The sequence below is a fragment of the Spermophilus citellus genome, assembly GCF_964194105.1.
Source record: "Spermophilus citellus genome assembly, chromosome: 3".
Taxonomy (NCBI): domain Eukaryota; kingdom Metazoa; phylum Chordata; class Mammalia; order Rodentia; family Sciuridae; genus Spermophilus; species Spermophilus citellus.
The window spans coordinates 79,270,349-79,284,265 of NC_138184.1; the positions used below are offsets into that span (position 1 = coordinate 79,270,349).

Consider the following 13,917-nt stretch of genomic DNA (forward strand, 5'->3'; position numbering starts at 1 on the left):
AAGCATGGCCTTCTACTATCTCTGCTTGGCTGCCATCTTGTCCTAGGAGAATCTTAATTCACTTCAAAGTACTTAACTCCTCTAGTTCCTGAATACCCAGTTAATAAAATGATAATAAAATGCAATCTAAACTTCTGCTGATGGAAACCCCAGGGACTTGTCCTGCTTTAAAAGAGAAAGGGAAAGAAGCCATAAAACCACCAAGGGCCTATAATCAAGGCCAGAGAGGATAATAAGACTCTAGATCTAGTGGAAGTGCTATCTTCCTATATTCTTTTTTTTTTTTTTGGTACCAGGGATTGAACTCAGGGCACTCAACCACTGAGCCACATCCCCAGCCCTATTTTGTATTTTATTTAAAGACAGGGTCTCACTGAGTTGCTTAGTACCTTGCTGTTGCTGAGGCTGGCTTTGAACTTGCAATCCTCCTACCTCAGCCTCTCAAGCCATAGGGATTACAGGCATGCACCCCCACACCCACCTCTTCCTATATTCTTCTGGGAGCAGCTTATCAGGATTTTCTATAGTGAAATCAGGTAATGGAACAACTATAAGATATTGCTTTAATAAAATAACCATCAACACCAAAACAAACCCTTACCTTCATGTGGTGCTCAACAAACACACTATTCATTTTCACCTCAATAGTACTCGTATATAGTATAAATTTTTACCCCCATTTTAAAGATAAGGAAACTAAAGAAACAAAGTCATCCAGTTAATGAGAGGCAGAGTCAATTCCAAGTTCTGTGGTTTTATACCATGCCTTGTTAGCATTTTTCTCTTCATCCATCTTGGTACCTATTTTTTACCAGATTAGAAAAAAAGGGTTGAGTCTGCTTTCACAACATGAACTTGGCCCCCAAGAATTCTTAATCTCCCCTTTGCTTGTTTCGATTGGTTGCATTCATTCTGTAAGTCTCCATAAGAAATTCTTGCTGATGGTTGCATTAAACAAATATTTTTCAGCAAATAAATCAATCTGGCCAGACCTCTCATTAATCTTTCATGAATAATGAATGAAAAGACTCAAACTCATAAGATTTTTATAAGGATAGAGATTCCTTTTCCAGTTGCTAAAAAAGGTTTTAGAATTGACTCAGGAATGCTTTTACTCAGTGGACCTGTGAAATTATTTCTGGAACTGTTCAGTTTTTGCTTTCCAACCAATCAAATGGTGATTGGATATTCTAGATGAGAAACTCACAGGCAAGACCTTCAGTGCTGGAATCATCACCTTTCACACATATTCTGATATTTCCATGCAACTAGATGTTTTTGAAGTTATTATTAAGCATCGTTTTCCTTCTTTTTTCCTCCCTCCTCTACTGGAAGCATACTTTCCACTTCCTTGTGAGGCATGAAAGTTTTCACCTCTCTCAGAATTCCAACAGGAAGCAACTATGACACAAATGAAATTACTTCATACAGTGTCACTCATCAAATCAGTGGACGATCCAGGGATTTACCATACCCTGCCCTAGAGCTAAGCCTTTCTCCAAGACCAACACACTAACTACCACCACATGGACCGGGCAGTGCTCATGAGAGCAGTAGCACTTAGGGATAAAGTAAGTAGCACTTAGGGATGAAGTAAGAAGAATTGATAACTGAATTGATAATTCAGTTATCAATTCTTCTGATAACTGAAGAATTAGTAGATTTATTTTCAAAACCCAAGGAAGACTGAGGTACTGATTTTCAGAAGAAGGTGGATTTATTGATGAAGGCATTAATAACATTCCTGGATTTGTTAAAAAGGTATGTTCTGTATTGTGTGCATGTATGAATATATAACAATGAATCTCATCATTATGTACAACTATAATGGACCAATAAAAAACATGGAAAGAATTTAAATTAGATTTCTACACATTCAGTCCTTAGCCTTCTTTTTTGCAATGATTTTATAGTCTTGACCTTGGTTAATTAATTCTTTATGATACCACCTTACAAAGGCATAAGAATTTCTACTTGATGTGGAAATAAAACAAAAACTTTAATGTAGATACAATGTCTTCTTTCAAAATGCACATTCACAAATGTAATATAAACGAAAAATTACTTGCTCTAGAAAATTTCCCTGAGCTACTCAGTTTAAAGATAGCACCTTTCAATATTTGAACTAAATGAACTTACATAGTTTTACCAGGAATGATAGACTTTCTCTAGCAAAGGAATCATAAATCATATACTCTGAGTTATAAGGAAGTCAGACGTCATTAAGCACAACAGCTTCATTTTAAAAATGAGAAGATGCTAACGTTAAGACTCGCAAAGTCTTACAGATGTTTAACCACAGGCCTGGGTCTTGATTCCTGACTCCTATAAATTCTTTGAGATGGATGATACTTAACTTGCTGGTATCAAAACCAAAGGTAGTAAAAATCAGAATGTATAATACAAAGAAACTGTTTCTGCTTTTAATATTTTAGATCATAAATTCTTAACTTGTGACTCACCCTGCTGAGTTGATCCAATAACCTTTGGTTCTGCTCAGATAGCTCCTGGACAGCCCGTGTTTTTTCTCGATCTGCTTCCCGAAGATGAACTTGTTGCCTCTCCAACTCATCCTGTAGCTGTTTCACATCACTCTCCAGCTCTGACACTCGCCCTTCCCACTCCCCTTCTCGGTTCTCAAACCGTCTTCTCAGTTCATGTTTCTCTTGTTCTAAGTGCTAGGTGAAAAGCAAAAAAGGATTAAAAACTTAAAAAAATTCCAGTCTTTTTTGTCTTTTCATATTCTTAACTTTTCCTCTCGCAGTCAGTGAGGACAACAAACCACCTGCCACGGAGGATTAGTTGCCCAATTCACAGCTACATAAATACTCCCTTCCTTCAGAGCAAGGGAGGAGCTGGCTTCACAGGGGAAACATCATTTGTATTAGAAATACTTAATGTTTACTTTCCTTGGCATGCGATTCTAGACTTGGGAATTCACTTGGGATTCAACAAGTCAACTCATGATTTGGTGAACTGTATATTTAAACGACTAAAAATGAGTCCTATAACAAAATATTCATAGTTTTACCAGGGATGATATACTTTCTCTTTTGCTTTTGGGGGTGCTGGAGGTAATCAGGAATTGAACTCAGGGCCCCTTGACACTTGGCCACATCCCCAGCCCTACTTTGTATTTTATTTAGAGACAGGGTCTCACTGAGTTGCATAGCATCTCGCTTCTGCTGAAGCTAGCTTTGAACTCTCAATCCTCCTGCCTCAGCCTCCCAAGCCGCTGGGATCACAGGTATGATTTACCATGCCCGACCACTCATTGCTTTTTAAAGGGGTCTTCTTGGGAACTATTTATTATGCATGCCTTAATATCAGACCCTTACAACTGCAGAATTTTCAAAGATGCTTCAGATTAATCATTTCTTCTTACAAATAAGGCAACAGAAGCAGTTAAGTGACTAGTTCAAGGTCAGTACTAGTAAATAGCAGGGCTGGGATTTGTGTCCAAGTCGCATGACTAGTGCTCTAAATTATAGCTTAATAAATATATGTTCTGTATTTTATGTATTTCTGTATTGTTATATATTTCAAAGTCATTAAGACAAGTTCAGATTCAGGTCTACTTTAAATTGTGGCCTATTAATAAGCCTTGCATATTTATTTCTGGTCCATTCATCCATTCTTGAGAGCTATGTTCCTGGGGACATGGTGATGAACAAAACAGACAAGCTTCTTGCCTTTATGGAGTTTTAATTCCAATGGGAGAGACTGAAGAAGTAATAAACTGTGTGTGATAAAGGGTATGCAGGAAAAGTACAGATGGTTTAAGGAGCAACTCAATAAAAAAGATCCCTGTGGATTGCAGGAAATATTTTGCTTCTGTGAGACAAATACGGATACCTCTTTTCAGACACAAGTATATCCTCCTACTTAAAAAGCATGTTATGTACAATAAAAGAGTGCATACTTCAAGCAAGTTAAAGTAAGAATCCTCACCTTTTGGTGCTCTCAGAAAAGTTCTAATGATTGTTCAAAATATATCACACCAGGGCTTGGGATATAGTTCAGTTGGTACAGTGCCTGCCTTGCATGCACAAGGCCCTGGGTTCAATCCCCAGCAACACACACACACAAATATATATGTGTATGTATATGACATATATATGCATATACACACACACACACACACACACCCCACACCACATCCCCACTCCTAAGATTGTAATTCAGCTGGGAATGAAATGAGGTCTAGACATCTATGTATGAATATAAACACAGGTACATGTATTTGATTTTTACAGGAAATTCTGCTGCCCTGAGCTGTTGTGCTCTTTCAACCTAAAATGAGCACATGCATTCTCCTTTAGAGTACTCAGTCATCTCTTCTTAGACAGCTACACTCTTACTTGATTGAAGTTCTCAGCTTTCAAAATATTTTTGGAATGCTTCTTTTGGGAAGCCTCAGGGATAGCTTATCCTCATGTAAGAAAATCATTCCCATTGTTTTACATATGAGGTCTGTCTAAAAATGAAATTATCCCATTTCACCCTGCTATCTAATTCCCCTTACTTTGCTCTGAGTGATTTATGAATGTTTCTGAAAGTCAAATTTACCCCCTCCCAGAGGAAAATGTGCCACAATTGAGGGCAGCAAAAAGAATATGTTGAAAGATAAAAACAGCAACCCAAAATTAAAATTCTGAGCCCATTAGCAAAGATTTTTCTCTGAGAGCTTCCAAGATGACTACTTTAAGGAGACCACTCGTTTGGTTACTGCTGGTATATTTGTTGAAAAAGTCACATCACTTTACTTTTATACATAATACAATCTCAGATTGGAGCATGTGGAAAAAGGAACAAGGCATGGGCTTCTACTCACCAGCTTGAGAAGTTTTTGCTCTGTGTTTCCCTGACACTGCTAAACTTACAAAACTGAGAATGATTTAGTCAATATAGAAATTTCATAAAGATAGAATGCAGAAAAAAATGCTAACTGCAATACTAAAACTGTGATACTTGGTTTATTGAATTTTTCCAAAATGAAAGATCGAGCAGAAGGCAACAGCAAGAACTCAGTAATCAGTGTTACTGAGAGGCCAGATAAATTGGGCTTGTGTTCTAAAAGAACAGAGAGACTTAAAAATATTCAGCAAACAGCTGCTAGAGAACAGCCCAACCAAGCAACTAAAACAATCCAATCCACGTGGGGGGAGGGGCTGAGGACAGGTGGTGCTGATCAGTCTAAACTGTCCTTTAACAGGAGACAAACTCCCTATTTCTTCGGGAATTATATATTTAAGTGCTAAATTAGCCAGAAAATTCTAAGCAGAATGTTGGAAAGCATAGATATCAGGGTCACCTATGCTCTCCCCTTTTTCGGGGTTATATAGTATTTTAAAAGTTAATATCAAAATTGTCAAGTTCATCAAAATAAGGAAAGTCCAAGAAACTGTCACAGCTAAGGAGAGCCTAAGGAAACAAAACTAAATATAATATGGGACCCTGGATGGGATCCTGGAATGCCTAAGAAGACAAAAACCAAATGTAATGTGGTATCCTATATCAGAAAAAGACATTAGACAAAGGCTAAGGAAATCAGAATACAGTAAGGACTTCAGGGGTATCATGAATTGTGGCAAATGTATCATACTATTGTTAGCAAGAGGAAACTGGATGCAGAGTACATGGAAACTCTCTGTACTTTCTTTCCAATTTTCCCATAAATCTAAAACCAACTGTTCTAACAGTCTACTTAAAACTCCCCAAAACCAAAAATATCATTAGCATACATAAAATACATCTTTACCAAAATATCTCTGAAAAAAATTAAAAAGGAGTAAGAAAAAAGTGTCACTATGATCATAAGTCCAGGACATGGTTCTTGAAAAATACAAAGAGAAAGAATTGTTCTCTAAGAAGAGCAAGCACTGAGTGCAAATCAGTACCCCGAGGTTTGCGCCTCTAGATCTGGTAGTGACTCCCAGATACACATTTTCAACCATCTTCCCCTTAAAAAACCAAAAAACTACTATAATCATAAGAATTGGCTGAGAGTGGAGGAAGGAAAATATAACTGAAGGAAGAGACTACCTCTGTGGTAAGGGATGATCCACTCTCAGCCATAAGAGAAAAAAATTGGGTACTGTACAACAACAAATATTTGAATCCCTAAAGAATACAAGTATAGAAATACAAGTTAGTTTCTTAGTTCATATTCTGGGGAAAAAATTAAGGACTTGGTTAGATATGTTTTTAAGATCAAAGGGGCTATAGATGCAGTAGAAACAAAAAGTCTTTAGAACTTAAAGCATATGAAAATATGATTCCATGAAAGAATATAGTCTTGTTGATTTGAGGATGAGAAAAATGGCCAAAACCTAACAGTGTTTCTAGTTAACTTGAACTTTCATTTTAAGAGAGACGTACAGCTAAACAACTTCTATGTTAACCTTTAAACCATTAAAGATTTTAAACAGTATACCTTTAATTAGAGAAATGTAGGCTCAGGTACTTGATATTTAAAATGAAACAAAATCTTGGGTTTGGCACAGAACTGGAGAGTTACTCTATGAATTCATGAATAAGTAGGAAAAATCTTGAAAATGGATTGTTTGGTGCTGGGGCTGTAGCTCACTGGTAGAGCGCCTGCCTCATACGTGTGAGACACTGGGCTCGATTCTCAGCACCACATAGAAATAATTTAAAAATAAATAAATAAATATTTTTTTAAAAAAGGCTTGTTTGTCCTGAGGGCTTTTTTTGGGGTACTAGAGATTGAACCCAGGGGCGCTTACCCACTGAACCAAAACCACAGCCATTTTTGATATTTTATTTTGAAACAGTCTGGAAAAGTTACACAGGGCCTCACAAAGTTTCTGAGGCTGGCTTTGAACTTGTGATCCTCTTTGCCTCAGCCTCCCAAGCCTTCCTGCCACTATATCTGGCAGGAAGGTGCCAATTCTGAAGTAGCAAGGAAACAGATGGCACTAAAATAAAACCCATCTAGGGTCTGGAGTTGTGGCTCCGTGTTAGAGCTCTTACCTAGCATGTGTGAGGCAGTGGGTTCAATTCTCAGCACCACATAAAAATAAAGGTCCATTAACAGCTAAAAAATATTTTTTAAAAAATAAAATAAAACCCATCTAAGAGTAAACTACCATTCTGTGAGTCCACTCATTTTTTGTTGTTGTTTTTGAGATGCGGTTTCAATTGTTGCTGCACAAGCAGCCTGGAACTCATCTTCGTGCTTCAGCCTCCCTAATAGCTAGTAGCATAGGTGTGTGCCCTCATGCCCAGTCTCCACTCAAATATATCTTTCAAACCAACCTGTGAGAAAATGTGTTTGACTCCAATGTATAAATTTTGGGAAAAATCATAAATCCTTCTTAAAGAAAGGGCTCTTTCTTTACTCCCAAATGTTTAATTTGATTGAAAACACAGTAACTGTGTTTTCAAAAACTATACCGTGGGGAAAACTCATTTGCAGTTATCAAATGAAACAGTCCAATGTAAATTCGAGAGTAGCAAAATTGATTAACATTAAAAGAATTAACAAGGGCTGGGAGTATGGTTCAGGGTAGAGAGCTTGTGGGTCCTAATCACAGCACCATGTGCACACACATACAAAAAAAAAGCAACTAATGGCAATATTTTTAAATGTTAATATGTTTTTAAATGTTAATATATTTTAAATGATTTTTAAAACATTCACTAAAAAATTAGAGCTGGGTGCAGTGGTGCACACTTGTAGGTCTGGCTATACAGGAGGCTGAGGAAGAAGAATTGCTCAAGCCCAGGAGTTCAGGGCCAGCATGGGCAACACTGCAAAACCCTGTTTCAAAAAACAAAAAAACTTAGAATACTTTCATAATTTCAACTATGTCTAGAAGAACTAACATAAATAAACTTGAAAATTTTTAATTTGGTTATTTTAAAATTGTGGTAAAATATACAATTTACCATTTTACCCATTTTTAAGCATATAATTGTGTTAAGTACATTCATGACATTTGCACCAATGTCCAGAATCTAAAAAAAATTTTATCACTACTGTTCATATGCTGACTCGCAGAAGAGTAAAGACCTTAAATAATAGTTTGAGAGATTAAAACGTTTTTATTTTTGCCCATCAAACCAATTACAAAATGTCAAAGGTAATTTGTTCTTGTACAATAACACTTTTTGTTGGCGTGGAATTTTGAAATCTTTTTCCTTTTGAAGAAACATATAAAGACTCCATATGGAAAACAGGATGTAATTGTACACTCAGGATTACTATGAAATCTATCACTAATCAAACTGATACGATGTTCCTTTCAAGTCAGCTGTCTCTTCAATCAAGTTACCTCACTGAAGGAATTTCAAATCTCAAGTATAAATCTCAGCAGTAGTACTTCTTTACAGACTCGAGTAACTGAATCTCTTTAGGGAAAAGAAGACACTCTTTTATTTCTAGACCTCTACTTCAAGTGAAATCAAACAATTCAATTCATTAGGTTGCTTTTTGGCAGTCTCCACATAGCTTTCACAAACAACTTTTCAGAGATGAATCTTGAGTTCATAACAGGCAGACCCAGTTAACAGACCAGCTGAACCACAGGGCACTCACTAGTTTCCTTTTTTCCCTGATTTTACTTTTGATATGCCTCTGGACTAGACACACAAAAATCTTATTATAGAAATGTTTCTGATTCCACCGACTGTTCAACCAGTAGCAGTGATGTACATGAAACCCAACTAGGGTCAATTTCAGACCTTATTCGGGTCTGTACTTTTTTTTTTTTCCCCTCTCTCTGGTAAATAAAGAAAGAACTGGCAGCAATCAGTAACTGAGTAACAATAGCAAATGCAGTCAGAAAAGAAAAACTTGTCTCCACTATTGTAGATGACAACCCCTCTCCATTTTTTTTTTGCAAGTGTAATTTTCAGAAATGCTAATATTTGCCAATGCTAATATTCTGTACTTCATCTAAGGCTCTTTTCTGGTTAAGAATAAGAAAACAAACAAGCATAGCTCTTAAAGACTTTGGTCTAGGAAACTCAAAAACATTACAGATACTTTAAAAGATATTTATTTATAAAAGTTACAAGTAATACAGTTCTCATAGGTTGTACATGGCATACAACTCCAAGCCTGAGACCTAGACCACGGAAAAGTATGGCTTTTTACAAATAAATATTGAGGCCCAAATTAAATCCACTACCAGCAGTCACATGTTGAACCCCTTGCCTGGTTTCTGCAATGGAACCACATTTCCTAATCCCCAAGTGTTTGAAGGCTATATAAAGCTTCTGTATGGGCACTTGCTTCTCATAACTTTGACCTGCCAGGAAGTTAAGACAAGGGCATCTGGAGACCTTAATGCTCAAACTGGAAAGCTTTAGGCTAACACCCCGATTAGAGATTAACTACTTCCCTGAAAACCTGGAGCATGTCTTAAATGCTTACCGACTTTCTCATTTCTCTGTGTGCAGACATCATCTCAGTGCTGTATAAATTAGTCATACTGTAAGCTCTATTTTAGATACTGTGTACTGTACATATATAGAACGGCAGTGAAGCCATGCACGGACCCATTTGCCGTGAGCGGGCTGGGAAAGTCAGGTTGGTTCAATGAATATCCTGAATTAATAATTAGAAACCCTCTATCCTACCTCCTGTACCCGATTATTTTCTTTGAGGTGGCGTAAGCAATGGAAGGGGAGAGAGTGAGTGGCTCCCCAAACTGCCTAGAACTAGGGGTACCTAGGTACCTGGCCTGCTCCTACTTCCCACCCATTCAGAGAGATCCTCACCTCCAGCTTGTCCGTCAGCTCCTTGTGCATCTGCTCATACTGCCGGCTCATGTCCTGGTTCCTCTCGAGCAGTGCCTTGCCCAGACGAGCCGCCAACACCAGATCCTTCTCCTTCTGCCGTATCACCGACAGCAGCTCAGGGTCCTGGGCAAGTGGCGGCTGTGGTCCGGCCCCCTCGGCCGGAGGCCCGGGCTCGGCCTGAGGATGCTCCCCGGGGTCGGAGGGCCGCTCCCCGGTCGCCAGCAGCGCCAGCTCCTCCTCTAAAGCCAGTTCCAGCTCCCCAGGGCCCCCGGGGAAGGAGACGAGGGCGGCGGCGGTGGCGGCGGCGGGGCTCCGGACTGCGTCCCCGGCCGCGGCGGGCAGCTCCATGCAGCAGGCGCTGTCCGGCTCGGCGGGTGCTGAAGCGCGGCCGGCCAAGCCCAGGCAAAAAGCGGACATGGCCCGCGCGCGCGGAGCCCGCAGCGGTGCGGCCCGGCCGGCGCGCGCCAGGCTGCAGGGGGGAGGGGCCCCGCCGCGCCGCCCCGCGCCCCGCGCCGCGGCACGCGCCCCCTGGGTCCCCGCGAGCCCTGGGCGCGGCGCGCGTCGGCCCGCCCCTCCCCCGCGCCGGCGGCACGCGCCCCCGCCTCCGGGCTCAGCTGCTCGCGCGCGCCGGGGGGGAAAACGAGGATGGGGGGTAAGAACAGGAAGGCCAAGGAAGGGAAGGCCGAGGGGCCGAAGCGGGAGGGGAGGTTGCGAGAGGAACGCCGCCGCCGCCGCCGCCGCCACCGGGTTCTCAGCCGCCCTGTTGCTGCTGCCGCCGCCGGACAGGCGGCGTCTCACGGGGCGGGCTGCGCTCCGCTGTCGCTGCTGTTGCCGGCGGCCGTTCTCTGCAGCCGCGCTCCATGTCCCTCGACTCGGCGGCAGCCCCAGCAGCAGCGGCGACGGCGGCGGCTGCTGCTGCAGGGGCCGAGGCGGCGGCTCCACATCGCGCGCCGCGCAGCCCAGGGAGCTCCTTCCTGCCTTCCCCGCTCCTCTAGCTCACCGGGCCGCCAGCACCCCGCCCCGGGCTTCCGGCCGCGCCCCTCTCCCCGCCCCTCGCCGGCGCCTGACGCGCGCGGGCACCTGTTCGCCGCGCCCGCGCGGGATTCGCCGGCTCGCGGGTCTCCTCAGCAGCGCCCAGGTGGCGCCGGCCGCCGTAACCCCTGCGCTGCCTCCCGCCCGCGGCCGGCTGCGCGCGCCGCCTGCGGGGGTGAGGGCGCACCACCCCTAACGGTCCCGGCTGCCCTCGGGCACGGCCACGCCCCCGGTCGCGGCCCCACTTTGCGGCGCGGCCCCGCCCCGTACGCTCACCTGGGGTGTGGCCTCACCCTGGTCCCGCACTCACCTCGGCCGAGCGCGGCCCCGCCCCCGGCCTCGTTCCCACCCCGGCGCGCCCCCTCCCAGTCCTCGCTCCCACGGCTGGCCAGGTTCCACTCTAGTCGCTTATGTGGTCTGTGGGTCAGCGAGACTGGGGACATTCCTCCAAGACAGGTGGCGAAGCCCCGAGAGATTCGCAGTCCCGGAATCTAGGTCTGAGCCCCCACGAGAGCTAAGCAGTCAAGAGAGGGAGCCCTAGAGAGCAGTAGGAGGAGGGATGACTTCGGAAACCCGGCATCTTAATGATGATGACTCAGGAATATGAAGGACCAGATGCTTCGGAGAGAAAGGGTTCATGTGGAGACATAACGGAAAAAAACTGCTCACAGATGGGAATACGAAGCAAAGAATCCCCCTAATAATAGCTGCCCCCCTTTTTTGTCACTTCGTGTGTGCCAGTGTCGTACTCAGTGCTTTTTATGCATTTATGCATTAGGTAATCCTCACAAGGGCTTTATCTAAAGTACCGTTGCTTTCCCCAATTTACAGTGGGGGAAACTGAGGCCTAAAATTTGAATCCAGGATGGCTGATTCTAGGGTTCACAGAGATCACTATCCTTTACTTTCTTCACATATGACCGGTCTTCAAGAAGATAGTGGTAATTTATGACCAAGATGGACTGGCTCAATATAGAAGCAAAGCTTTTTGCAAGGATCTAAAGGATTGAAGAGTCCACTGGCTGACTTCCAGTCTGCTCTTGCTTTTACCTCATTGGTGATGCTCTGTGTCGCCTGTTTTCAGAAACAATTCCATCTGAAGCCAGTATTGGTCCTTATTGTTTCTTTTTCCTTTTGGATGACAACACGTTTTTTTAGTTATATCATAGGTAGATTTTTGTTGTTGTTGTTCCAGTGAGGTGGAAATTTCAGAATACCAAGAAGCTGAAGTGGGTCAAATGGTTTCTGTGGTTCTTATTTCTTATTAAATGCAGAACCCAAACAATATTTGGGTATCACAATCTGTCCTCTGATGGAAAATTAAGAATCCAAAAGGTCCTGAGCCTCAGGGCTGGCTTTGGAAAGGAGATAGACTGAACAGAGGGGTTGCCACATCTCTTAGGGCTAAATGTGTGCACAGGCCCTTGCTGTTGAAACATTGGAATGTTCTCACTTTTTTATTATGGTCTCCTCTGAGCAGAAATTGTGGGCCCTGGGGAGATCCAGTTGCTACTTCCTTTTGTCTTGTTTGAATGACACAAGGACACATTTCTGTCTGTCTTAATAAGAAGACAAATATATGGAGAAGAAACATGGTTTCTTATCAGTAGGGGTTTCAGTTTTGTTTATTTGTTGATGTTTTTTTCCTTCATGCAGACAGGCAGCCTGCTTTTCCAAAAGAGACCTTGGCTTGACTCCCTTTAACTCAGTGGTCCTGATCTATTAGACATGGTATGAAAATGAACTATTAGCATGCTAACTCTAGCTCCTAAATGTTTTCCCTAACAATCTTCTACTGCCTACACTGAATAGGAAACAAGCATTTCTTACTGTAGTTTTGGCCCTAAGCACTATATTCCTGAGAATGGCCAAAGGAGGATCAGTTTGTTTGGACAACTATTTAGAATAATGGTTCTTAAACTTTTTGGCCCTAGAATCACTTTACATTCCCCCAAATTATTGACGACATCAAAAAATTTTACTTTACATAGCTGTAGATATTGATATTTGATTTTTTTTTTTAAACCGGGAATTGAACCCAAGGTAGCTTAAACACTTGCTTAAACATTCACAACCTATTTTTTATGTTTTATTTTCAGACAGGTCTCCTTAAGGACCTCGCTAAGTTGTTGAAGTTGGTCTGGAACTTGCAGTCCTCCTGCCTCAGCCTCCTAAGTTACTGGAATTGTAGGTGTGCATCACTATGTCCAGCTAAAATATTAAAATATTTTAAAAAATTAAAATAGTAGGCATGGTGGCTTATGCCTATAATTCCAGTGACTTGGGATGCTGAAGTAGGAGGATTGCAAGTTCAAAGTCACCCTCAGCAATTTAGCAAGGCCCTAAGTAACTTAGCAATACTCTGTCTCAAAAAAAAAAAAAAAAGGCAGACTGGGGTTATGGCTCAGTGGATAAGTGCCCCTGGATTCCATCCCTGGTATCAACATAAATAAATAAAAAGTTAAAATACAGTGCTGGGAATGTAGCTCAGTTGTAAAGTGCTTGCCTAGCAAGTACAAGGCCCTGGGTTCAATCCCCAATATCACACACCAAAGTTAAAATATGGAAGAATTAAAAATATTGATTTATAATCAGCCTATTACATGTATGAAGATATTTTTTGAATGATAATGGTATATCCCCAAATTTTAAACAAATGAATGAGAAGGTTTGTATTATTTTATTTTTGCAAATAGAGGATGTTCGTAAGTGATACTAGCTTTCTCTTTTCTTTCCATGAGCATGTGGGCGTAAAGAACAAACAACGTGTCTACCAGTGCACTTTGGTACTTGTTATAGTTAGGATCTTAAGTGTCCCCCCAGAGATCTATGTGGTAAGGTCTTGGTCCCTAGTGCTGTGCTATTGGGAGGTTGTGGAACCTTTAAGCAGTGGCGCCTAACGGGAGATCTGTAGACCACTGAGAGTGTGACTTTGAAGGGGATTTTGAGACCCTTGCCCCTTCCCCTCTCCTCTCTTTTTCTTCCACTGAGGTGAGCAGTTTTGCTTCTCCATACGTTCCTGCCATGCTGTGCTGCCTGCCCGTAGTAATGGAGCCAACTGATGATGTATGGAAAACTTTAAAACTGGGAAATAAACTCTTTTTCCTTATAAGC

At 42.1% G+C, this 13,917-nt stretch overlaps 1 protein-coding gene across 2 annotated transcripts in view; it reads right to left on the reverse strand.

The window, feature by feature from the left end:
• The window catches only part of BICDL1 (BICD family like cargo adaptor 1), a 93,915-nt gene extending 83,596 nt beyond the window's left edge, over nt 1-10,319 (reverse strand). For both annotated transcript variants that reach the window (XM_081287431.1, XM_081287432.1), the window contains exons 1-2: nt 9,751-10,319; nt 2,463-2,678 (exon numbers count right to left, since the gene is read on the reverse strand). In XM_081287431.1, coding sequence (XP_081143557.1) covers nt 2,463-2,678; nt 9,751-10,188 — 654 coding nt within the window. In that variant the 5' untranslated portion in view covers nt 10,189-10,319. The remainder of the gene's footprint in view (nt 1-2,462; nt 2,679-9,750) is intronic.
• Between the last annotated feature and the right edge of the window lie 3,598 nt (nt 10,320-13,917).